Raw genomic sequence first — 26729 nt, 5'->3', positions numbered from 1 at the left:
CCAGGACCTCTGGGGGGACCGCATACATTTACTATTAGGAGGCACAGTCTCTGCGATAACGTCTCGTAGCTGGAATCACCGCGCAAGATGAGGGGAGTTTGCAGTTCAACAATGGGCTGGCGCCGACTCAAGGCGACCGCGCCTTACCTTGAGAATGCTGCGCTGGCTCCACGGTCTCCAGACTGCGTGAAGGCTGTCCCAGGAAGTGCGTTCAGATGCACCAGTAGGCACCCCACACTTTTAGTCACCAGAGCACTCACACAGGCGAAGTTCCGGCGCGCGCGAAGTTGTTTCCCGGACCGCGGACGCGTTGATGAATTCGATAATTACCGTCCCAAATGTTGATAATACCGAACGTTCAACTTCAAATCGCGATTCCGCAGCCCGGAATCGCGGGTAGCGAAAATTTCTTAAGCGGAGCGATACGTGCTCCGACTCAGTGCAGCGGACCGACTCCCTGAGAAATCGCCAGGAGGCTCTTTTATACTTCCGCCGAGCGTCCCCAGCGGCCTCTCCTATTGGCTCGTTTTTAAGTTCAGTCGGTTGCCGATTGCCGCTAATTCTCCTGGCGCTGGCGCGCATGCGCCGACACACTGGCACTTCGAAAGTCGAATATTTACTACTGCCGCCGACCATTGTTGACTAGGTCCCTTCAAACACAGTTTATATTTAATTAAATAAGCCATATTGACAATGTATATTTATATGTGGGCCGTGTATCGGTACAACTCATTAATTCAAATATGTTTATTACTTTAACGAAGAGATTATTTTAACTATAACTTTTATACATGTTTGCTATTTAACTTATTCCAATCTGTGTTATTCTGTTAAGGATAGGAAGATGATAGGAAAAGTAGGAAACAAATGGGAGTGTTTCAAGTTTAATGTGCCTTGAAAAAGTCAAATCGATTGTTGTTCCAATCGAGTGGAAGAGAGATAGATGCGGCGCAAGCGTACAATGAGCGTAACGGGACAATGTGCATAACGGGACACTTTTTCGTGTGTGCAGCCGGCGTTCATCAATTTATTAGACGTCACGTCAAAATAAAGCAAAATTCAGTGATGACCATATTTACCTGAATAAATGTGCACAATTTTTCGTAAAATGTGTGCTGAAAGAACATGATGCGAGGTTTATTCCAAACTTGACAATGCCCCATGGCAATATTGCAAACCACAAGTTCTATCAAACTCAAAAGTTGGGAAACCTGCCATTGCTTATTGGACATCACATGTGTAATTGCGAGTGTGTATATCTTTGATAAAGACTTTGCATTGATTACCTAGTTTGCAACTGATGAAAAATTTAAAACAATTGAAGAATCTGTTGAAATGAGAAATCATATTATGGGAAGAAAGTATACTGTCAAGAAATGTGACTGGAAAATAAAGATAATATTTGTTTTTGAGTTACGATTGAAATAAAAAATTTATTCAAAAGGTGAGAATTTATAATATGTGCTTCTTCAGCAATTTTCCTATTTATCTTGTTTACCACCTTCATAAAATAGCATTGATTTTGGCTATTCGTGGCTGAGATGTTAATGGTGTTTCACTGTATTAAACAGAACAGCTGGACTTGGTATCCATTTATCATTCATGACACATCTTTTCTCACACCAATGTAAAAAGTTATCACACACAGTTTATTCATTACTGCACAGAGTTGGACCGATACAGACTTCCGATTGATTAATCGGCTGACATTGTCATCTTGCTGATTGTCGAGATCAGAATCACGTGGTAGACCTCCCAAACTGATGGCTGATGGCTGCAGTTTCATCATGAATGATACAGTTGAAAGTGTGGCAAATCTCATTCAAAAATAAAAATGTTTGGGCAATATTGCATTATAAAATGTTGAGATAAGACACGTGAAAATTGTGTGCCGTGCCAGTTCACGGACATTGCAGTGATGAGAAAGGTAGGGGGAACCATAAACGCTGCTATATGGCCGCACGCACTCACAGAATACACACACACTAACTCTGGCTGGTTTATTTTTAGATTCCCCCCACTCCTAAAGCTGAATGCCCTCGCAGTAGCCAGCAACGTCACTTATGGGCACTGCTGAGGTATTTTAATTAAACAATTTATACTTAGTACGTTAGTACTTGTGATGTTACATTTCTTTAAGCTGACACAGGCTAGTGCTAGTTATTTAAGCACATATTCAATAGGCATGTGCGAAGCTTCGATAGTACAATCGAATTCGAAGTTTTTTTAATATTCGATAACACTTCGAAACGATATGAAGTATTCGCATTAAACGAAGCTTCGTCGTATCATTCAAATTGTGACGTCACGTGCGATTTATTTTCTGTTAACTTCGGAAGATCGACCTATCGCTCTAACGTGACGTCACTATCGATTAATCTAAAGTGTTGTGTAAGTAAACACAACTAAATTGCTGCATTTGTCGACTACCGTGGGTTTTTATAATTTTATCTAACGAAATTAAAAATGGATAAAGGTGCAGACGGTTCATTACAAGCGAAAGAAGTACCGTCAAAAAGAAAGAAACGTAGTGCAATATGGAATTATTTCACAGACGTTGGCGATTGCTCCGCACAATGCGATTGTTGCAAACAGTCGTTCAAATGTCCGCGTGGTAGGTTATATAACTAGGTTTTTTTTTTATAATACGGGTTTAATAATTTGTGAATAGTGTACACATTGATGTTATAATTTATTATTTGGATGGTATTATCTTCACCGAACGCAATGCAACCGCTAACGTAAAAAAAGAAGAAAGTAAAACAAGTCCCATCGCAACCACTCGTGGAATGTTTACGTTTCGTACGTTTTCAGATGCCTTTAACCTAATAAAGTTTCATGTCTGCCTTTTTTTGTATAAGATTTTCGTCATGACGTTTGTAACAATGTTTTCGTGCGGTGTTTAAAGCTTTAATGATGTAATGTGCCACAATAGAAATGTGTGTGTGCCATGGATTGGTAGTGTCTAAATAGCAAATTTTCTAACATACGGTAAAACTGAATTCCCCCAAAACACGTTTCTAAATTTTTGTTAGTATTTAATTGGTTTGGGAGTCAACTTGATTTGGATGACAAAATAGCAAAAAAATGGTACAGTAAGTAATCTGTAGGATGATTATTGTTCACATTTTCCCTCATAGAGAAGTTAGTCATCTAAAAAAAAATCAACAATTCTGACAATGGTTGTTTTTGAGTAGGCTATTATTTTTCTTGAAAACCATAAATAAGTATTTTAAATGTTGCTAACCCAACAAACAATTTACCATACTTAAATTGTAACTAGGCTAACCTAACCAATGGTTTGATATTGCTGTGTCTAGGGGGCATGGACCAGGGTGAGACTCGAACTCTGGGCATGATGTCACCCATGTGGGGCTTGGCGCTGCACGCCGAAACGGATGGTACCATTATTTAAAATCAAATCATGCCGATTTATATTTGATAAAAAACAAGTAAACAAACACCCTTTTACATTTAACTCTGGTGATCCATGAACAGCCAACATGGTATTATTAATTTAAAAATAACTTCAATAAAAGTTATTATTAATGAAAGGCCTTCGGCAAGTCTGAGTCTATAGTGGCCAGTTAATATTTACGCAAAAAGGAAACAATGAAATTTTTATGTACCTGTTACACGCACTGTGTCTGCATTACACGATACATTGGTTACACAGGTTATCTGACGAGCTATCAGCCATGATGCCAGCTGCTGACTAACGAACCATAGACAACACAACACTCTCAGCGCTTACCAACCGAGCTGACAGTACATAACAGAAATAAAAAATCTATTACCTGAAAACTCACACAAAAAACACTAGGTATTATTAAAAGAAAATTACAGTAATAATAATTAAATCGAAATTAGGGTATGAGGCACTGAATCGACCGCACCCTCTTGGTGTAGTTCGTGGCACCCTCACATGCACATGACTTCTGCGGGAAATTTGAATGCCAGGAAAGGGAAGGGAAGGAGGTTAGGAGAGTGCTGGCATATCAGACAATGTCAGGTTCATTCAGATTAGAACAGTATGACCTATTTTATAAATAGATAACTTAACAGAGCCTAACGAAATGTTCAAAACTTAAACAACCAGTTAAATATTTCAATTACAGCAATGCAGTTTACTAGAATTTTCAACTAAAATGAGAGGAACTCAAAAATACAATTACTATCAGTTTTTCTTCTTCAGTTGAATACCTATCCCATAACATGAGAAGATTTTAAGGGAAATTAGGCCTCAACATCTTGCAATTTCAAATATTTTGATACTGCTTACAATAAAACTTCCATGCTAAATATTTTGGTTCGACATTTCATAGCACTTAGCTTTGGCTGATTGTTGAAGCCAATACTTGCGAACTGGTTGTATGAGTATTCCAGTGTGAAATAATAAGTTATTGCCTCGTAGCACTAACAGACTAGAGCCTATTAGTATATACATGCTTGCAACAAGGTATAGAAGGTCTAGGGTATATGATTTATGGCTTGCTCTCCCAAAAATTGGGATAAATAGTTCAAAATTATATTTATAGCAAAAAGATGAGAAACTTCAAGATGGAAAGGCCTAATCCCCCTTTATGTCTTTCCAAGGCTACCGATGGTTAAAATTTTGCAAATACGACTTTTTCCAATTTAAATACACATTTAGTACATTTTATAGTTGTACTGGTTGTACTAATGAAATTATTTACTGAAGTAAAATCAGAGCGACACATCAACAAAATTTTAATATTGCTTGCAGGCACTACAACAACACTTCAGAACCATTTGGAGGCAAAACATGCTGTGTTGTACAAGGAACTAATGAAAGACAAAGAAAAAATTCATGAGCTTGAAGGAACTTGTGCAAAAAAAAAACCAGTGCTGCAGCCTACTTTAACTGAAATGTTCAGAAGTACGCAGAAGATGTCACCATCCGACCCTAAAGCACAGAGCATAACCAAACAAATTGCCAAAATGGTGGCGACAGAACTTTTGCCGTATGAGTTTGTAGAAGGGTGTGGATTTAAAGAGTTAATGGGTCACAAAAATGTTGCACCTACATACACAGTACCATGTAGAACTACATTTTCTGAACATTATATTCCAGCTCTTTATGAGGAAACAAAACACTCTCTCAAGAAAATGCTTGTACAAGATTTACCAACAATATCATCCATAGCATTTACATCTGATGGCTGGACTTCTCGCTCAACTGACAGTTACATTAGCCTTACCTGTCATTATCTCCGACCTGACTTCACGTCTGTGTCATTTGCAATGAGTAACACTGTTGTAAATGAATCCCACACAAGTGTTCAGGTGGCTACTACCATAAAAAATGTTCTTATTGACTGGGAAATTGATCCAGCAGTGACATCTATCCCATTATTCTGCATCACTGATAATGCCCATAATTTCAGACAGGCTTCTGTGTCATTATTTAAAGATGGTTCCAGATCATGTTTTGCTCACACCCTTCAAATTGCAATTGAAAACAGTAAGAATGATTGCCCGGGTACAACCACACTTCTTAGTAAGGCCAGGAGTATAGTTGGTCATTACCGAAGAAGCACTCGTGCTAGGAAAAGACTTCACACATTCCAGGAACAGTTGAACATGCCAAAACTAGAAGTAATTCAACATGTTGATACACGTTGGTGTTCAGAGTACCAAATGCTCAAGAGACTGCTGGAAATGAAACCTGCTCTTGTAGCCGACCACGTGAACTCTGGCGATACAGACATGCTGACCGCCTTGGAATGGAAACATGCTGAAAACTTTGTTCAAGTTTTACAACCACTTGCAGAAGCCACAGAAGAAATGAGTGGAAACACTTATCCAACATTGTCCATGATCATTCCAGTACTTCACTGTCTTCTTTGTAACCTTGAATCACACATCACTGCCAAAAAAGATGGCATGACACTTGCAAGAGCATTGCATAAAAATCTAAAGTCAAGATTTCCGAACTACATGCAAGAACCCCTACAGCGTGCTGCAATGTTGGTTGATCCAAGATTTAAAGGAGTGCTTCTATCTACAATTGAATCGGAAGCCATTCTTTTGTCAGAGATAAAAAGTTTAAAAACTGATTCCAATCCTGTACAAGAGGCTAAATCTAGCATTCCAAACTCTGCACCAACATCATCTCTATGGGCTGTCTTCGATAGTATTCCAATGCAAGAAAATAAAGATTATGATGAAGGAGAAGAAGAAGTGCGGAGGTACCTAAAAGAACCTCGTATCAACAGACATGACAATCCATTAAATTGGTGGAAAAATGAAGGTACAAAGTACCGATATTTATCCAAAGTAGCTCTGAAGTATCTGGGGGTTCCTTCCACACAAGTAAATTCAGAGCGTCTCTTTTCAGCAGCTGGAAATGTTGTTTCAGCACGAAGAGAAAACTTGCTACCTCAGCATGTCGAGCAATTGGTGTTTTTACATGCCAACTTGAAATAAAAGCTAACCTGTTGACCGGATATAAGAGCCTAGTGTGTAAATCTTTCAATGGTGTTTTGTGTGTGTATAGTATTAGTCATTTTTAAATATTTGTAGAACATACTTCGTTTTGTTTGCTCTCCAATTGAACATGGGGGTTAAATAATTTTCCCCAGTGTTATAAAAATTTATTAAACTTAAAACAATGAAAACTTTTTTATGATTGAAAAGAACAGTGATTAATTTAAGATGTGCAATTGTGTACATGTACATGTTTTTATGTAGAGATTTTTCAAAATGAATTACATGCTTCATGTTTGTAAATAGAACTTAAATTAAAGCTGGAATTTTATTTAATGTAGAGCATTTTTACACTCTGTATTAATGGGGGTTGAAAGTTGATATTAAAAATAAAAACTTTTTTTTTTTTATGGTTTTGAAAAGCAACTATTCGCATTCGATTCGAATTCGCACAAATAGTTATTATTCGCTTCGCAATTCGCTTCGCAATGAAAATTTGACATTCGCACATATCTAATATTCAACCACAAATTTGTAAACTGAATTCAAAATTAACACTACCATTATTCCATGCATCAGCTGTTAAATATAGCAAAGTTCCAATTTTATGATTGAAATTGGTTATCGGCCAGATTGACAGTAAAGCCATCAGCATAGGCGGCATGATCACCAAATAGGAAATAAACTTCTAGCGCCTGCGGCATTGTCAACACACACTTCGTACGTGTACTGCATGTTGTATCTAACCCCCTCCAATGCATTTGATTCTAAACTGGACTTTTAGTAAGGATCCCTAATGTTATTGATAATATAATATAGCCTATAGCCTTCCTCGATAAATGTACTATCCAACACTGAAATAATTTTTCAAATCGGACCAGTGGTTCCTGAGATTAGCGCGTTCAAACAAACAAACAAACTCTTCAGCTTTATAATATTAAGAATATATATAAATTTAAAATAAACTTCAAATAATTGTTACAAGTTCTTTTTTCAAAATTTCGTGCAAGGCCTATTCTAAACAATAAATATTTTACGTTATGATCTAAATATTAAGGAAGCAAGACTTATTCAGATAAATATGGTAATTAATCAATAGAGAAATGTAATTTAGGAGGTTACATTATAACTAAATTCATTGTTATTTTGCCTTAAAAGTGCAATTATTTTCCCATAAAAAGTATTTTTTTTTTTAATTTAGGTTTACCATTATTAACATAAAGTAATTGTCTTACATACCAATGAATATTTAGTTTTCAATAATGCAGTTAGTAAAGTTGATTTTAAAACTCCAAATAAATTCCATAAAGTGAAACGGAACAAGTCAGGACCGGTCACCTGATGGTGGTGTCGAAGGAGGCACTGAGCACCTGGCTGTTGTCCCGGGAGAACTGCAGGCACGTGACCCCCTTGGCGTGTGCCTTCTCGAACCTGCGCAGGCACTGGCCCGCCTGCAGCTTCCACACCTTCACCTTGCCGTCCTGCGAGCCCGACGCCAGCATCTCCGAGTCGCGGCTGAATGCCAGGCACAGCACCGCCTCTTCCATCATCATGAAGTTGTCCTGAGCGACCACACCCATCAATCAGCACGGACGTCACCTTGCGTGGCCACGTTCTCAATTACTATTGTTTTACTACATGGAACAGTTCCGAAAAATTGTGTAAATTTTATAAATTATGCTGCTTTAACAATTTTATGCATTTTTTGACAAATAATTCACTTTTTTTATACTTATTTCAACAAATTAATGTGTTTTTGACTGAGACACATGATACAATATATAAAAAAATTATAATAAGCATGTCACGAACATGTTTAATCACAAAAATAAAAAAAATCAGCAAAATTATTTTTTTAGAAATGTAGCCACATCAGTAATGTAAAAAGTAGGGGTGTGCGGGATCCCAAGCTTTGGGAAAAAAGTCGGGAAAATAAGCTTCCCGAAATGCCGGGCGAGAATTTTATTACTCCCGAATTTTTCGGGAAATTGTTTAAAAATTTACAAATGTTTACTAATCATGTGAAAATGTTTTCTATCAATTCAAACAGTTTTTACAACAATATTTTTTATGGATTCGTACATTTTTGAAGGGTTTCCGTACTATGTAAACGCAAAACATCTTTTAAACGTATGCCGATCATAGCGACAGCTGTGGTGTGCAGTGAATTATGATAATCATTTACAAATATCTAATTTGAATATAAAAAACGTACATGGAGTACCTTAAATATTGTATGTGTTCATAAATATATTTCTTCAAGGGTACAAATTTGCAAGATACGTGAATAGTCAGTTATATAATGTTATTGCCGTCATCATCGAATACTTAACCTAAAACCACTGTGTTTCCTTAGACACAAACAAAACACATGCGCAATCCAACCTTTTCACCAAAGATATAAGAAATACTAGACTTGCGTTAAATAACGAAGCGTAACCATTCTCATTACTTGATAGCAGTGGCGATGTAGAGAACTGTATTGGCACTTTGAAAAATATGAAATCACGTAGTTTTACACCACTGCTCACGAGTATCTAAACATCTATGATTTTGCTTTGGGAGAAAAAATTGTTGTTTTCTGTTTAGTTTGGCGGGCTTTGTCGGCTGACATTACAGGCTTGTGCAAAGTATCTGTTCCTATTTTCGATGCCGTTGTATATTAAAACAAGGTGTTTGAAAGTATTTTGAATGTCTGACAGACAGTAAATCCCTGGCAAAGTGTGTCTCGTGTGGAAAATTCTTGAGATGCGAGCATGGTAGCACGTCTGGATTACTAAGACATCTCAATAAACATCCCTCTATAAAAAAAAGAATTTGAGGATGCTAAAAAATATGACGTAGCCGCTGAAAAAAGGGAAAGTGAAGCAGACAAAAGAAATAGCAGCAAAAAACAACTAACTTTGCAAGAAACTTTTAAATGGCCATCTTCTCATATTAGAATTAAAAATTTGCTTTTTTTTTTTTTTTTTTTTTTTTTTTTTTTAATTTTTCCCGATCCCGTCCCGTTTCCCGCTGGAATAATTTATTTTTCCCAAAAATTTCCCACAGTACAAAAACCTATTCCCGCACACCCCTAGTAAAAAGTTAATAAAAGATGCAAGTTCATGAAACAAAGTAGGAATTTTTTTATCTTTTAGATTATACATTTTGGTCTAACTTAATGATAACTAAATTATATTCAATAAAAGATTAAATTCATGAATTCAGTTGGTTTTCAGTGTTATATGGTGTATTAACTTATAGTTTTGGGTAATGACATTTTTTTGGTATCATTTCAGTTTTACTGCAGTTCATCATAAAATCTTGTTCCTATTCATCAGTAGTCTCTTCATCTTATGGATTTATTTTCAACCCAATTTTTGTTTTAGAAGGAAGATATCCTTTTTGTAAGTTTTATTTCATAAATATCTTTAATCTGTAAAAATGGTGCAAAACTCAACATACAAGTTTTAAATATTGGAAAACATAGTTAATTTAACACTCCAATAATTCTGAACATATCAGCTAAACTATTGAAAAAAATAATATGATATGTAATATGATAATTTTAACCTAAACTGATGAGATGAAGGGGAGAGCAGAATTATAGTTTGCACCCGGAAAAACATACCATTAACAGCTATGGGAACAACTTAACTTAATCATTACAAGCTCTCATCTTAATTGCATCGCTTGTGCCGCTTTTGATCACTTGCATTTCCAGATTACTGAACCTCAACAGTGCAAGCATTAGAGATGAGAGAGGACTGGAGACATTGGAATGCTTGGCTTGGCAAGGGGTAGAGATGAGAGAGTACATTAATGGAGATTATAGCAGAAATCCTCCCACTTATTTCCAATCCCCTTCTTTGTGACTGCTAGCAAACACATTCATCCCCCAGGCAAACACAATCTATCTCGCCTATCTCCACATTTTTTGCTTTCTGAAAAACAATTTCTTTTCTAACACTTATTGTTTTAAAAGAAGCAGCATAAAGACCCAATAGATTTGCTAATTTAAAAATTTTCAAGTTCTATGTATTTTAATTGTCATTTCCACTACGCTCTGGCAGTGAATTCTAGTGGTGGGTGCAGAAAATATGCATGATTCACATCCAGAAATGTAATTGAAAACACAATTAGCATTAAAAATTTTTGGGGTCGAATTATATTTAGAGTTGCATTATTTTTTTGGTAAATAAGGTACATCTCCAGTAATAATAATGAATGAGGTTACGCAAGAACTGCTCTCACCTGCGCTTGGTACTTCAGATCTTTGCGTATTTTGCCAGTGGTGAAGTTCCACACCTCAATGAAGCCATCCACGCTTCCGGTGACCAGATACTGGCCGTCGGGCGAGAAGCGAGCGCACTCCACATGCGACTTCTGGCCAAACTTGATCTGCTTCGACAACTGGGTGGGGTACTTCTCCTCCTCCTGGTCCCTGATTGCTGCCTTACCACGGAACAAGTCAATGGTGGTTCCTGAACAAACACCACAACATACACAACTACAATCAACTCTTCACTGCACTAAATTATCTCTCATGTATTCTTTTAATAACAATTAATCATGCTTCAAAACTGAAGACAGCCAACACATACGTACAACTAGACAAACATAATGCAGAGAAATTGGTAGGCCTGTGTGAATATTCAAATTTTCAAATACCAATATTTCATTATTCCTATCAAATTCAACTTATAAATAACAAATATTTGTTTGCTTACAAATATTTGACATAACATACCTCGTGAGTTTGTTGTATACCAACATTCACAGATGAGGTTACATCATTTGTGCAACAAATTAATAATAATCAATGTTTTAAACATTTAACACATAGTAGTAAAATTATGTAAAAGATTCAAAACACAACAAATTTGTGACATTTCAAAATTGAAAACAAAATATTTGTATTCATTTTGTCACAGATACCACTAATAGGAAAAAATAAATAAACATCAATAACCATGGACTACAACACCACAATACATGGACACTCCATTGTGATTACCATTAAAAGAAGTGAACACCATAGTTTCAATGGCGTATAAATTAATAACCACAATCAATCTACCAAAACATGAAACAGTAGCAGCTTACTTACACTAGGCTATATTATTTGTTTAATGATTTGAAAAACAAATTTTTTGTATAATTATAATTCTTATACATAATATTCAAATTCAATATTCGTATTTGAGAATAATTTGATATTAAAAATTGATTAAAAATAAAAAACTGATATTTACACAGGCCTATAAATTGGAAGATAAATCATCCTTAGCCTAAAGTTATTTATGTAAATCATGGGAAACCAAAATCAGAATGGCCGGGTCAAATGAGTACTCCCAAATTCTAGATTTGTGTCCGTCCAATTTTTTCACCAATTTGCCACCTTGCTGGTTGTGTTTCTAATGAGTTTCTTTGTCTTTCAGATTTCCAGTTGAATCCTCTGGCACAGAAGGCTAGGAAAACTTTAAGTTGCGGATTTCAAATGTAATTTCTTATTTACCTTGCTTAGTGTCCCGTGCCCGCGCCTCACTCTACAAGCACCGACATCAGTTCCCTTGCCACAATGGTCTAATTATGCGCAAGACCCAGCCGGTGTCTGGATGGCAGCCACCTGCTGCCAAAGCCCTTCATCCGTCCACCTTCGCACTTCCTCCCCTCGGTCAGGGTCTCATAAAAGGTCACAATCTGGCAGAAAATACCAGTTGACCTAGGGCTGCGAGCCCTACTGAGCCTCCTGAGCTCTTGCTAGACACCTCGCACCGCCTCCAGACGCGGCTGCCACCAGTCGAGAGATAAGAGCAGTTTGGTTATATAGCACAAGTCTCCAAGTCAAATCAGGGGGCAGGTGTGGTATTGATTATTGAAATAAACCCTTCTCTACAGACCTAACACCTTTCTGTGTTTGATAGGGCTTTATCACTCTTTCTATCAAACTGTTAACTGTCTTTCACATACCAAGACCTTTTGCCAATGCCCCACCAACTCCGGGGAAAGGGCCAGATAAACACAACTCGATGACCTGGATCCATCCCTTGCACAATTTAGTGCTTTAAGCCACAGTAGAAATTTCTGGAGAAAGGATACCTACAGCTTCAGTGGTTACCCTCTTTTATAGCATAATCGTTGTACGTGCATAATTGTCGCACCAATATTTTAGGGCGTCAAAATTTGGATAAAAAAAAAACCTCTCGCGTAAACGTCGCATGATGTTTTTCGTCCCACTATTAGATTCCGAGTGCTTTGTGTAGGTATCTTTTTCGTACAAAACAATGTATTTTAAAGTATAAATATAATATTTATTCGGAAATTACCTCTTACTTATTTAATTAACAGAAATACAAAGTTGTCTAATGCGTAAATTTTCTTTTAAAGACTTTTTAAAAATTATAACCTTTATCTGTTTCTCTGCGTCACCGCAGTGTACCGCTTATAAAAATGTAGCCAGCGCTAGTTGGCATCATTCATGTTTGCTTAGGTTGATTCCCGTATAGAGCGCTCACACGTAGTCAAATATCAATACTGATATATCACCAATTGCATGCAACGTTCGCTCTCTGTCGAGTGCCGAGTTAAATACATTTGATGGCCCGCACTCTTTCGTGGTAAGTGTGTACTACAACGATAGTTATGCGTTAGTTCAGGCTCACATTCACATTTTGTTTTTCTATTTAAAGTTGAAGAAAGGTTTTTGTTGCATGACTTATTAATTTAAATTGTTCGGGGTGCTTTTGTATACTCCACTTTTAAATAAACGTACTTTCCATGAATGGGTTTTGTTTTTATGAATAACTTTACCTAACAAACAAAAAAAAAAATTTTTTTATAAACGTTGCACCCCTACTTTTCAAACTTGATTTAAATATAAATTGTGTGAAGATTATGCGATAAAACACGGTAATTGTTTGTTCTTCTGTTGTAGACCAAATGGCCATTGTTGATAGAAACTCAAACTTCTTTGAACGTAACAAATTTTTCTATTCCTGAAATACCAGGAAAAATATTATTCCCTTCCGACGAGAAAATGTAATGCCCTCCTGAAATTTTCCCCGAAAGTCGGGATCCTACACACTCCTAAATCTTCATTAAAGTCAAGTATCACAAAATTCTTTCCCAGTCTTTCCATGCTGATTATTAAAGTCAGGTTACTGGGAAGCTGAAACACATATATAGATAAGAGTGGGGTGGAAAATGGCAAAAACACTGTTCTTCTTTGCTAGTTCTGCATCAGTTTGACTGCTGACAGAGGAGAGAAATGGTTGGTTGCTGTCACAGAGCCATTCCACAAACACAAAGTTGTGACAGCGTGTCAGTCTTAACTCCAAGTAGGGTGCCAACAAATACCTGGTGAGACAATTTCAGGACATTTTCAAACCTTGTAATAATTTTTTTGCTTAAATTTATATTTCACAGTAACATTATTTATAATAAAAATAATTTAAAATAATACAAAATAGATCTAATATTCATACGAACATGCCATATTAATGTTAAAAATTTAAAAACTTTGCAGAGATAAACTCCATATGAGTTAAGTTGGCAGTCTCCAAATACTTATATTTTACGTGTGATTAGAAAATGAATCAAGGTGTCAAAAAACAAAATGCAACCTAGCAAAATACTGCTGGAAATGAAAGTTTTGTGATGTCCAAGACTGTTACAGAGGCTCGGCCCACCTGGCGGCAGTAGTCCCTGGTGCTGCTGCCACTTCAGGGACTGCCCCAGGAGGGCCAGCAGGCGGGACGACGGCACCACCGACACCTCTCCCGACAGGGCTTGGGCGATGGCTGCACGCCGCTTCTCCTTGGTGCTGCCGTCCGGGTACGCCTCGCGGGGGTCGAAGTACGAGCGTGCCAGCAGGTTTTCTAACAAACACAGATACATACCCTTCATAAAAACAACAGCCGAGAATTACTATGCTGGGAACTAGCTCATTAGTTCATCACCGAATCCCCGTAAGCCCCTAGGATTGAAAAGGAACGAATTTCGTTATACTGCACTTTCAAATATTATCTTTACATTCTCACATATTAAACATCCAAAATGCATATTTTCCTCCTTCACTTAGAAGTCTGGCAGCTCAGTTCACTAGTTGTGACTCATAAGCCACCAACTAGCACTTTACCATATGTTCCTTCCACACAGGACAAAGCTCGTTGTGTCTTAAAAACAAGCTACCATAAAAAAAAAAAAATGTGTGTGCACTTGTCTGCATACAAGTACAAGTGAAAGGTCTTTAAATTGGTACGAATCGAGCAGTTCGCATTCAGATTTTTGAGGGTGGATTCCAGCAGTTGACCTCAGCCACCACGTCGCATTATTGCACTGACGACATTTACAGTTCTCACTGAGTTTACATACACTGTCTGTTTTCATTTCAGTACACCCACCCCCATTAAGTAACGCTTTAATTCATTCCAGGAAAACCGAGTTCCATTAAAAATAGTGTTTAAAATACATTTGGAACTGTTTTTTATTCCCCACAGTTCAAAATATATTTTATATCTCAAAATTATCACTCAATTGAGCAAACAAAAAAAAATTATTCATTCTCATTTAATAGTTCTTTTTTTAAATACTTATTACGCTAACCTTAAATAAATGTCCAGTATATGCTAACATGTACCCTGGAAATGTTTACTACCTATTATACGTACATATCCCATACTAAAATATACTTTACTCATGAAAACCACTCCCCCCCAAAAAAAAAAAATGTTATATGAACATTTTAATTTTTATAAAAATCAATACTTTAAATCAGAGAGTTACGAATACAAAAAAATAATTAAGTATTATATTGTAATAACTTTTACAAATCTAAATCATTTGTTTTCAAATCAGGTAGGTATTCCTGCTGACTACCATTTTAATAAAGAAACTGTTCCCATTAAAATTAATTTACAGTACAAATATATGCTCAAATAAATTTGATGAACTTTTAAATAAATAAATTTTGAATAACATTTTGAGATTAAAAAACCTCAAGTAAAATTTTACAAATTAATGCAGCATTTTGTTTACATAATAGGGTTTGGGCAGAGCCTTCCTAAGTAGGTGTTAACATTTCTGAGTTACAAAATAATAATGTTATTAATATAGGAGATGTATTTCAGTTCTAATAAGAATTTAAAAGTACAAACTTAACGTTTTCTAGCATTAGAAAGATTATTTAACCTGTTAACTTCACTCCCGACTCTGTTGTTTACTAAATGTGTGTCTGACATAATTAACCACTAGTGCAATTGCCACTAGTGCATCCTAGTAAGCACGAGGTAAACTAGCCCTGAAAGCTTCTAGCTTTATTCTCCAGGGCTGCTGCTAACATGTTCAATGGCATAAAATAAAAGTTGACTGAACACACAGGCGGTGGCGGGGATAAATACGCAATGAAGGGAGCAAATAGCTATAAAGGAAAGCGAAAAATATTGCTTGTTGATTCATCACATTATTAATTTGTTACATTGCATTTAATGTTACACAAATGTCATGGCCATTGTGTGCATGCGGAAATAAAAATTCACATAACAGAAAAAGTGTGTGTACCTTGAATCTATTACCACATTACTTCAAATCATGTCGTGATTTATTGGCATCGTTACTTCAAAACAGGGCTAATTGAACAGCGTTTACTTCGAGGGGCAGGTGTACACGGTTTCTTGTTTTCTAGTGGTTTTAAATTTTACATTTGTCATTGAAGTTAAAACATGTTTGATAATCCAGCAAAATCACTAATTCAGCAAAGTAATGATTTCAAAAAGACCTTCCATTCTACTAGCCACTATTGCTGAAGGTTAATTTATGTTATGGCAGTGCTTAATCCAATCTACCATTAAACTGTATTGTAAGCTAAGGTGGGAAAGAAGGGGCCATCCTATGCCAATAAAAATTAGTTAGTATTCCATGCCTAGAAAAAACTTATAATAGAGAACTTGCCGTTTGTATAGCCAACACAATATTTTATAATAGATGTCAATATGCAATATTGTATGTATGATATTTTAATCTTATTTACCTTTAGTGTTCACTATAGTTGCAATGAACACACATTATCCACACAAATGCTGTAACACTTACTAACTGAATACTAACTAACTGCATACTCATGACAGCATGACAACAAACTAATTCTTCATTTACCTAAATGTATGTATCGCTCTGGCTCCTGTTGCTTCATCATGATCATCGGATCTGTCTGTCGCAGCAACGAGCGGGCAGCTCCCAGCTCCCGTAGTTCGATCAACTCCAACACCACCTGTGGAAAACCATAACCCAACCAAGTTCAGCCAACAGAACATCTCGTTACTAACTATACAAGTTGTCGTGGTTTAGAAGGGTTTGAATCGTCAACAGTCGTGAATTTGGGTGCAACCAGGCTTAGGGGGCAAAGCTCCGGTCAACGTCATTGCTCTCCCCCTCCCATGAAGTAGCCTGGTTTGACGTTGCTACCTTTGGTTGAAGCAGTGGGCGTGTCTGTTTCTGTAGTGTCACTGAGATCCTGACTTGTTATGTTGCAACAGCTAGGCTTCACTGATTCTTTGCGGGGTCTGAGGTTGTATCGGGGCGCAGGTATTGGTGCGTCATCCGCCATGTTTCGTGTCTCCTTAGCTCTGAGTCGGAATCCGCAGGTTCCTCTACGATCACATGGAACTTGGAACTCTCTAGCGAATGGTTCGTCTGGTGATCCCGGTCTCTCTTCCTCGTCATCTGAATCCTCTATCAATGGAGAAAGGCTGGCACACCAACTGCCAAGTTCCCCATCGATGTTGCCGCCAAATCCATGAAAGGTTATGTCCTTGACTGATATGTCCTGGAACAGCCATCTTTGTCGGGTTTTGTGACTATATCTTGAGACGTAGACTTTCCAATACACGCGCGATCATGCCCTCTTGGGCGTTAGTCAGCGGGAATCCCTCCACCCCGCACGTGTAGCAGTCTGTCACAACCAGTGCCGACGTGCACACATCCTACTCGTACCTTGATCAAGGCGTCCTGCTTGTGCAGCCATGGCACCCCCAGAATGATGTTATCCCGCAAGTCATTGAACACCAAGGCAGTCGTGGTCGATCTCTGGTCCAGCACGTCCATGTGCAGCATCGCAATGCCCTGCGTGTGGCAGATGTCTCCCGAGGTGGTCAGCTGGAGTTGACCCAGCAGGACTCGAACTGCGATGGATTGACAAGTCTCGCTGCAATGCAACTGTGACTGCCCACTGTGTCAACAAGGGGCTCGACAGCGCGCCCGTTGACAACGACAGGAATCCGGAGTAGCTTGCCTTCTGCCGCCTCCATGTGGCCCAGGAGGGGTCCCGTCGCCGTTAGTCTGTTGTCATCTGGTTGTGCGCGGAAGGTGGGCTGGGTAAGCTCGCCGCCCTTCTGCCGTTCGTTCTACAACTTCCGCTGGGCCACAAAGTCTGGCCAGAAGTTGTTCCACACGGGACAATCCTGGTGCCAGTGTAGCATGCCCCTCAGACACTTGTAGCATTGAGGTGGTTGGTCCTCACCGATGGCATGTCTCCACCAAGCAGGTGGCGAACAGTCTCCCTGGTCCGTCCCTCCGCGTCTGTTGTCGCTGTACGGCACGAGTGCCTTCTTGTCAGCCGCTGTCACTGCCTCGCTCCGAGTGGAATTCGTAGTGGTGGTCATGTTCAGCTGCACTGCCTTCATGTCCTGCTCCACAGCGCAGGCGTACTGGACGAACTCTTCAGCTGACTGGTGCGTCACACGGCGTAGCTGTGGACGTATTTCGGGACGCATCTGTTCAAACACATGTTCTAGCATTTCTGTCAACTCGCTCATCGGGGACAGTCATTTGTACAGGCGGATTATCTTCACGATAAACGCCTCTGCAGTCTCTGCTTGCCTTTGTTCAAGACAGTACAGCTCCTTCCGCACTATCATTTTTGACCTGACATCCGCAAACCGGGACTTGAACTGTTTGGAAAACTATTCCCATGTCATGTCGAACTAGTGCACGATGTCACACCACGTCTTTGCGTCACCTCTCAGTACTTCGCATACACGCTCTGACCACTCAAGGTCCGGTACTCCATAACGACCCAGTCGCTTTCGGCAGACCTGCAGGAACTTTCTCGAGTCATTGCTGGTCCTCCCGGCGAACTTGGGAAAGTCTACATGTCCTACCGGAGTCATTCTGACGTGTGTCATGGCTGTTGTCGGGGCCCTTACGTTGAAGGGATCCCGGCCCCACGTGTCGCAGGCCCTTTATTTTACGTCCCTGCACTCGCTACAGGTGTACCAACACTCCTTTAATGAGGCTCATTCGCTTCGTTAACGGACAACAGATGTTTGAAAGCTTGGCAGTTCACGCACCATCCCTCGTCACGTGTCTTACCCGTACAGCTAGGTTTGGTACATTTCAAAAATTCAGCCGAGAACGATGTTACTTTGCCCAGTTCAAGAAACACACACGTGTCTGACCACGTGGACCCTGTGAGTCCTCACACATGTTGTGGCCGTGTACACTTTGCACAGTACATCTCACAGGTCCAGAGAAGCACTTGAGTCTACCGTTAAGTCCCATTAACTCAGACATGGTTTCACACGCGTATACATAATACAGTACCTGCTTTGTGTGCCACTGCGGGATTCTTGAAAGGCCCGTACACGCTGTGGCCACGTGACCAGTGATCACGTGGGCTGCTCTCATGTTGTTGTTCTTCTCATTCCATTGCACAACCGCACAACTCACTCGTACAGGTCTGGCAATTACAGTAGCTTAACTATCTCGCCCCACACTCTTGGGAGCCATTTGTTGTGGTTCCGGAGGGTGTGAATCTCAACGGTCATGAATTTGGCGCCACTGTATGATAAGGGCACACGAACCCGGCAAAGACTTGTCTCAGGGCACGACGTCGCAAGTGTGGACAAGAAGATTCGGTCCCTTCTAGCCTCAACTATCGCAGACCTGGCCCGCTCTCAGCATCGGGCATGCTCACACATGATGAAGATGGCTGTACACTCCAGTGGGCTCTTAAAGGTGACCCACATGCCTGATACCTGGGAGAGCTGGCACGTGGTCAGTAAATAACACATTGAACTCAGTACGGTTTTTTATCATACTTCGACATTAGGTTCCATAGTACCCACGGCACGAACTGAGCTAGGTGAGGCCGGGCTACGCAGTGGTCGCACAAGATGATATAGCTTAGCTGCCTGGCAAAGTCCTAAGGGTTGAAAAAATACTGAATTGAACAGTCTGCAGGCCGAGGCGAGTCCCGAGGATAATATTAAATTGACTGAGATTTATTTACGTTAACAGATGTAAGTACAGTTCTGCGATGCAAATTGATGAAGTCCCCAAGGTGCGTATACGTCTCACCTCGACAGTTGCTAGTTGCAGGCTGGGCCGGAAGGGCGTGCTCCCACCAGCAACATAGCGTCTTCCACCGAACCACAGAAGCGTTACACTAGTTTAGTTATGTGCCGCGGGTAAACAAGGAAAGCACTTTTAAAATACTAACATAAAAAATACGTGCCCTCTCGTTACTTAGCTACATGCAAACATAGTTATTACTAAAATAACATATAAACAGGATCCAAGTTAGTTCAGTTCCGGTCCGCTGTGGCACTGTTGTACCGAAGCACTGAGCTTAAAACGCCGTCTTCCGGTAGTTCGTGGCACGCTGTTTGAAAATACACGACTACATGGTTAGGTGATTCCATGCCGGGAAGGAACGGGTGAAAGTCAATGAAGGGAGTTTAGTCAAACCAGGCTTATGAGGCGAAGCCCCAGTCGACGTCAATGTCTACAAAACTTGAGCTAATAAACACTACAACAGAGACCAGATGTCTTGCGAGCTGCACCTCATAGTTACTCCAAATACTCTTCATCCCTGAGCATAACAGCTCGCAAGACTAAACAACCATGTTCCACACAGCGAAATAGGAATTCTCGTGGATCAATATTATTTTTATGCAAATTTTGTCTGTTTGTCAGTAAATCTACAAGTACATATAAATTTATGATTTTGCATAAGACACAAACAAGAATCAAGGAACACTTCGTAGGTGGCCATAAAAAAATTAATTTAGGACATTCATCAAAAATTAAAGTTTTTTAAATTATGCAAGATAAATAAATGTATCTACATATAGGTTTCATGATCATTTTTATCACAGTAATATAGGAATAAAGTTAAAAAGATTTTTTCTGCTACAAAAATTGAATTCTTAAAGCTAAATATACTGACAAATATATATTGTGCAAATCTAAACCACTGATGAATGTGTAAATGAAATGTCTAAAATTGTCACCAGTTAAGCATCAGTGTAATAATATTGTTATCAGAAACTTGTGAAATACAACAATATCCTGAATATCTCATCACTAAAGTGCCTGTCTCAAAAGCCCTTCAAATTCTTCTATCACATCTGGTAGAAGACAACCTGAGCAGACACATAGTGAATCTCACAGAACACTGTGTTTCTTCCACCTTCTTGTCATTCAATCTAAAAGCACCAGGAAGGCACCACCATGGGCTCACCTCTTTCTCCCCTCTTAGCCAACTTTTTTATGTCTTAATTTGAAGAGAAATCAATAAGTACCAGCCAGCTTAAACCCAAGTGCTGGTACAGGTATGTCGATGACGACTTTGTGATTTGGAGCATGATAAAGATAAGCTGCAAGATTTCCTGAAACACCTGAACAGCATCCATCCCAAACATACATTTCACCATGGACGTGGAAGTACAAGGAAAATTGCCTTTTCTGGATGTCTTTTTCACAAGAGGAGAGGATAACTACATCGGCCACAGTGTTTACAGAAAGCCAACCCAAACTGACAGGTATCTACAGGCGAGTTCACACCATCTTCCATCTTGGAAGAGAACAGTCATCTCAACTTTGGTCAACAGAGCTAGAGCCATTTGCGAAGACAATATTGAGGAAAAAATGAAACATCTAACAAGTGCTCTTCCAGCAAATGGTTATTCAAAATCAGAAATTACAAAAGCCATTAAGACACCTTTAAAGCAAAAGAAACAGTATTTTCCTAATAAAGCTTTCATTCCTTACGTCAAAGAAATGTCAAACCAAGTGGCAAGAATTCTTAGGAAGCGTGAAATTCATACAATTCTCCAACCTATAAATGAGATTGAGAGATCTCTGACATCTTTAAATGACAAAACCCCAAATGAAAACCTAGCTGTTGTGTACAAGATTCCATTATCTTGTGGCAAGGTATATATAGGACAAACTGGCAGACGAATAATCACAAGGGTTAAAGAACATATAAGTGACTATAAACATGAAAACCCACGATCTGCTATAGCAAAACATTCCTTGGAAACTAGACACAGAATTTATTTCGACCAGTTCCACACCATAGCAAACATCTGACAATAAAAGAAAAGATACAGTTGAGAATCAGTAGAAAAATTAAAACACCCAGCAAACATAAATAGAGAAGATGGCTGCAAATTAAGCAGAATATGGAATCCATTCTTCAGAAAACCTCAAAATCTAGCTCTGCATCTAACAAACGACTTATTGGCCAAACATCCCAACCAGTCAGAAGAGAAGAGGCCACTGATTTGCCAGCACCCTCAGCCAATCGCAGAAGCCCAGCTCTAATTGGCCAAACCAACAGGCCAACTAAACGAAAGGAAGGCTGTGATTAGCCCACAGCTGCAGCCTATCGGAAAACACTCCTCTCTCAGGTAAGAGTAAAAAGGCAGGAGAACTTGTAATAACTTCAGAAGGTAACTCTACCCTGATGATGGCAATTGCAACATCGACTAAAACATGAGTGATATTTCGCCTAGGATTCGGCTACATCTTAGAAGCTAAGCAACTTCTGAATAGATGTTGCTTTAACTGTCTTTTACAGTCAGTACATCATGCTGATAAATTAATGTAGATAGCTGGTAACAACAAACATCCTGCACCAGGGTACGTAACAGAAGACAAAGACACAATCAGAACACTTGATAAGTGAGTGCAGTACCTGCTCGTACAAGTCTATGAGCTTCTTGTCTGGGAGTTTCAAAGACTGGATTGCCTTCAAGACGGTGTCCCAATGTCCATTGTTGATGTCAGATACAAACCCTTCTACGCTGTCCACCGTGTTCAGCGACACACCCGTCTCTTCCTGGAACCCAGGAAACTGCTACATCAATTTACTGAGCATGCAGTACACTTACAAATACATGAACGCAAACCCAACTTATCGAGATTTGTTTAATGTAAGTAAATATCATCATTACAGGTAACATTTTTGTGGAGTAGCAGATGCATTTGTATTCTCAAACCTAATACAGACCTAAACTACACATGTCCATATAGTAAGTTGCAAGTTAAGCTTTTAACTTAAAGTTTTGGCATTCAAAATTTTGTAACTTTTGTTACAGTATTAGGAACTGTTAATAGGTTTTTCACATTGATACAGATTATTAGGCGCCGAAAAAAACAGGTGTGTCTCCTCAGGGCAAGAGGACAATACTTTAATACTTGTGCGATGTCGTGCCTCAACGTAAAGTAGATGGCCAAGTTTTTTATGAGCAGTCATAAAATAAAGGTTTATTTTCTTATCTAGTTCTACTTCATTCTGAACACATCTGTTAGATGCAGTTTGATGTGGCATTGAAGAATAACATGTAAGAATACAGTTATGCAGGCACAATGACCAATCTCTTGTGTATATACTAGGTGTAGACGTTTCCATTAGAAAGTACTGATAAATTGCATTTACAGTTTATTCATCATCACAGAGCAAGGTGGTGCAACGGTAACACATACGGAGAATCTAGGTTCAAGTCCCAGTTCGTCCATCATGATTTTAGTTCTCCACACTTTTCCAAAATTACTTCAGGAAAATTTTGGGATTGTTACTTACTATAGACTATACTAATTCATTCCTCGGCATACCTGAATTGTAACACATGTAGGTATCAGTTCTCTAATGACCTTGTCAATGAGACGAAAAACTAAATACCCACCCTGTTTGGGCATAATGCTAGAATGTGTGGTGGTTTGGATATTTGAATTTGGCGCCATCGATCGTGAGTGCGCCACTGTGGCGGCCATCTTGTTCAGCAGTGCCATCTGTAAATAGTTTCGTCAGTCTTTTACCGTTTCTCCGCGTTGCTGGGCGTCATGCAGCTAAACTATTAGTTTCAATTCAGTTTTGTGAACATTTTTTGGTCCTCTGGGCCGGATATCTGTATGTTTGAGCCAGTTTATTCGGTGGATCGCATAAACAACGTAAAAGCCATTCAGATATCGGTCTTCTTTGTTCAAAAATAGACATGTGCAGTACCGTTAAGAATCGCGTGCGTGACTTTATCCGGGACTATAGTGTTGTGCTATCAAGAAAATATCAGTGTATACGCAAACACTGTATTATTTGAGCTCATAAATGTACTTTACGTAATTTTGATTGCGTGCAAGCAATTATAGGCAGCACATGTGGTTTTAGGTTAGGCCTAGGTTACCTATCTTGCATTGGTTCGTGTATTGCCGGTGCGTCCGAACGTCTGCAAGACCGTTACTTAAAATGTCAAATCAAGCCAAAACGTGTTTGCGCCTCATTAAGTGCCGCATTACAAGACTTCTGACGCTCGCCGACGAAGTCGAGCGCAACCCGAGTCGCGCGGGACTTTTCAAGGCCACGTGTACCGATTTACACCAATTGAAGACAGACTTTGAAGAAAATCACATGCAACTTGCTATTCAAGCTACAGAGACCGAGTCGTTAGTGGAATCTGAAGCCAGCGAAAGGGAACTTGAGGAATTTGATGAAGCCTACTATAGGATGCAGTAAGTATTTAACAAGATCACTGTTAACGAAACAGGCCAGAACAAACAACGCAATCAAATTGCCAAGACATCTTCGAACGTTAAGTTGCCGAAGCTGCAGTTGCCAGAATTCAAGGGTCTCTTGACTGACTGGCCCACATTTTATGACCTTTTTACATCCTTGGTGCATAATAATGAGGGCCTGTCAGATGTGGAGAAACACCAATACCTTCTGACATCACTATCAGGTGAGCCATTTAATCTAATAAAGACACTCCCACTGTCTAAGGAAAATTATATTCTGGCATGGCAAACTTTGGTAGATAGGTATCACAATGTATGGGCAATTGCAAACATGCATTGGGACAAGATTGTGCAACTTCCTCGTCTGTCAATTGTTGCGCCTGACAAACTGAGAAATATGGTAGATGTTCTAAAAGAATCTGGGTGCCTTGAAAGTTCTCAAGTTGCCTGTTACTGAATGGAGCTCTGTGTTGCTGAATCTAATGTTACCAAAGCTTGATCCAGATACAAGAAATCAGTTTGAAATAGCACACAAAAATGTTCAAATGCCCTCATTTAATCAATTGTTAGAGTTCGTGGAGCTGCAGTCTAAGGCCCTGATGATGTCAAATCACACTCCAGCTGTAGTGCCTGCCGCACGCCCTTTTCCAAAGAGGTCACTGCCTCAAAACCCAAATTTTAAATCCTCATTTCTAGTGACAGCAGAAGCAGAGCCCTGTAGTGCCTGTGGAGACATGCATGGACTTCACAAGTGCCCTGTTTTTACGGGTCAGTCAAGCGATGACAGGATAGAGTTTGTACATAGGAAGATGCTGTGTTTTAACTGCTTACAAGGTCACAGAGTGAAGGATTGTAGGTCAAGAAGAAACTGTTATCACTGCGGCAGGAGACACCATTCTCTCCTTCACACTGCGGTTCCCAATCAAGAAGTGAAACTACCTGCAGGTGAATCCATCCAAGAGAATACTATGCCACAAGTAAGTCACAAGGAGGATGCTGCGACAGTGGTATCACTAACTTCTTCAACTGCAGTTTCAACCACTGTCGTTCTAGGTACTGCTATGGTACGAGTCCAGGATGCAAGTGGAATGCTGCAAAATGTTAGAGTACTACTCGATTCAGGATCGCAGAGCTCATTTATTACCGAAGAATGTGTTCATAGGTTGGTGCTAAAGTGTCGAAGGGCTAAGGTTCCTGTTGTGGGTCTGGCTCACTCTGTTGTTGTTGCTAACAGTGGTGCAGTTACTTGTTTTCTAACATCATGTAAGGGCGTAGGAACTGGCGTTGTTACTGATGCTTTAGTGTTGAAGAACATAGCTGCCAATTTACCCACCATTCCCCTTCCCCACCATGTGAGAGACATGTATCGACATCTGGAACTAGCGGACCCATCTTTTGATACTCCAGGAGCAATTGATATCCTTCTTGGTGCTGATGTATATCCAGACGTGTTTGATGGTGGGCGGTACCAGCCTTCGAAGGGAGTTCCCGTAGCGTTGCACAGTATATTTGGTTGGGTTATTATGGGTAAGGTGACTCAGGTTGCAGATACTTCCAGTAGTGGTGTTGTCTCAATGTATGCGTCATCGGATACAGCCCTAACAGATACCATCCGCAAGTTCTGGGAGACCGAGGAGTTACCATCTGTCCAGCATTCCAGCCTAGAAGACACAAAATGTGAGAATCATTTTGTTGAGACTCACTCACGAAACCTCGAAGGAAGATATGTACTGAGACTACCATTTAAGGAGAGAGACCCAGATTTAGGAGATACACGTAGTCATGCAGTTAAGAGGTTACGTCAGTTGGAATCCAGACTACATCACCAACCGGAAGCCTATACCGAATATTGCAAGTTCCTCCGTGAATATGAGCAACTGGGGCACATGCATTGTCTAGATAATGCAACTGGTCAGGAACGTCGTTACTACATCCCTCATCACTGTGTGTGCAAGGATTCCAGCTCAACAACAAAGTTACGAGTTGTGTTTGATGCCTCAACTCGCTCCACTTCAGGGAAGTCACTCAATGATGTTTTGATGACTGGACCCAAGCTTCAAAATGACATTGCGGACATAATCACTCACTTCCGTCTTCACCGTGTGGTATTAACTACAGACATCTGCAAAATGTATCGTCAGGTTCTCGTGCATCCAGACGATGCACCATACCAGGTAATTCTGTGGAGGGAGAACCCTGACCAACCAATACGTGAATTCCAACTTGACACTGTCACTTACGGAGTCTCAGCTGCTCCATTTATGGCGATGAGAGCCTTACAGCAACTTGCAATGGAAGAGGGTCCTCGGTATCCGATGGCAGCAAGGGTTGTGATGGATGACGTGTTTGTAGATGACATTGTGACTGGTGCAGCATCAGTCACGGAAGCTCTCGCGTTACAGCAAGAATTAATAAATCTCCTGAAACAAGGTGGTTTTGAACTAAGAAAATGGTCCAGTAATAGTAAGGCAGTTTTGGATGCAGTTCCAGAAGATCACCGG

General features: G+C 39.6%; 1 protein-coding gene across 3 annotated transcripts in view; it reads right to left on the bottom strand.

Annotated features, from left to right (window-relative positions):
- LOC134535556 (WD40 repeat-containing protein SMU1) overlaps positions 1–26729 on the bottom strand; it is a 69130-nt gene that overhangs the window by 36781 nt on the left and 5620 nt on the right. For all 3 annotated transcript variants that reach the window (XM_063374733.1, XM_063374732.1, XM_063374731.1), the window contains exons 3-7: positions 22415–22558; positions 16588–16702; positions 14124–14312; positions 10687–10916; positions 7789–8012 (exon numbers count right to left, since the gene is read on the bottom strand). In XM_063374733.1, the coding sequence (XP_063230803.1) occupies positions 7789–8012; positions 10687–10916; positions 14124–14312; positions 16588–16702; positions 22415–22558 (902 nt within the window). The remainder of the gene's footprint in view (positions 1–7788; positions 8013–10686; positions 10917–14123; positions 14313–16587; positions 16703–22414; positions 22559–26729) is intronic.

Source organism: Bacillus rossius, chromosome 8, assembly GCF_032445375.1.
Source record: "Bacillus rossius redtenbacheri isolate Brsri chromosome 8, Brsri_v3, whole genome shotgun sequence".
In the NCBI taxonomy this organism is placed as follows: domain Eukaryota; kingdom Metazoa; phylum Arthropoda; class Insecta; order Phasmatodea; family Bacillidae; genus Bacillus; species Bacillus rossius.
Note: the sequence above shows the minus strand (reverse complement) of the source record. Positions and strands in the feature narration are given on the sequence as shown.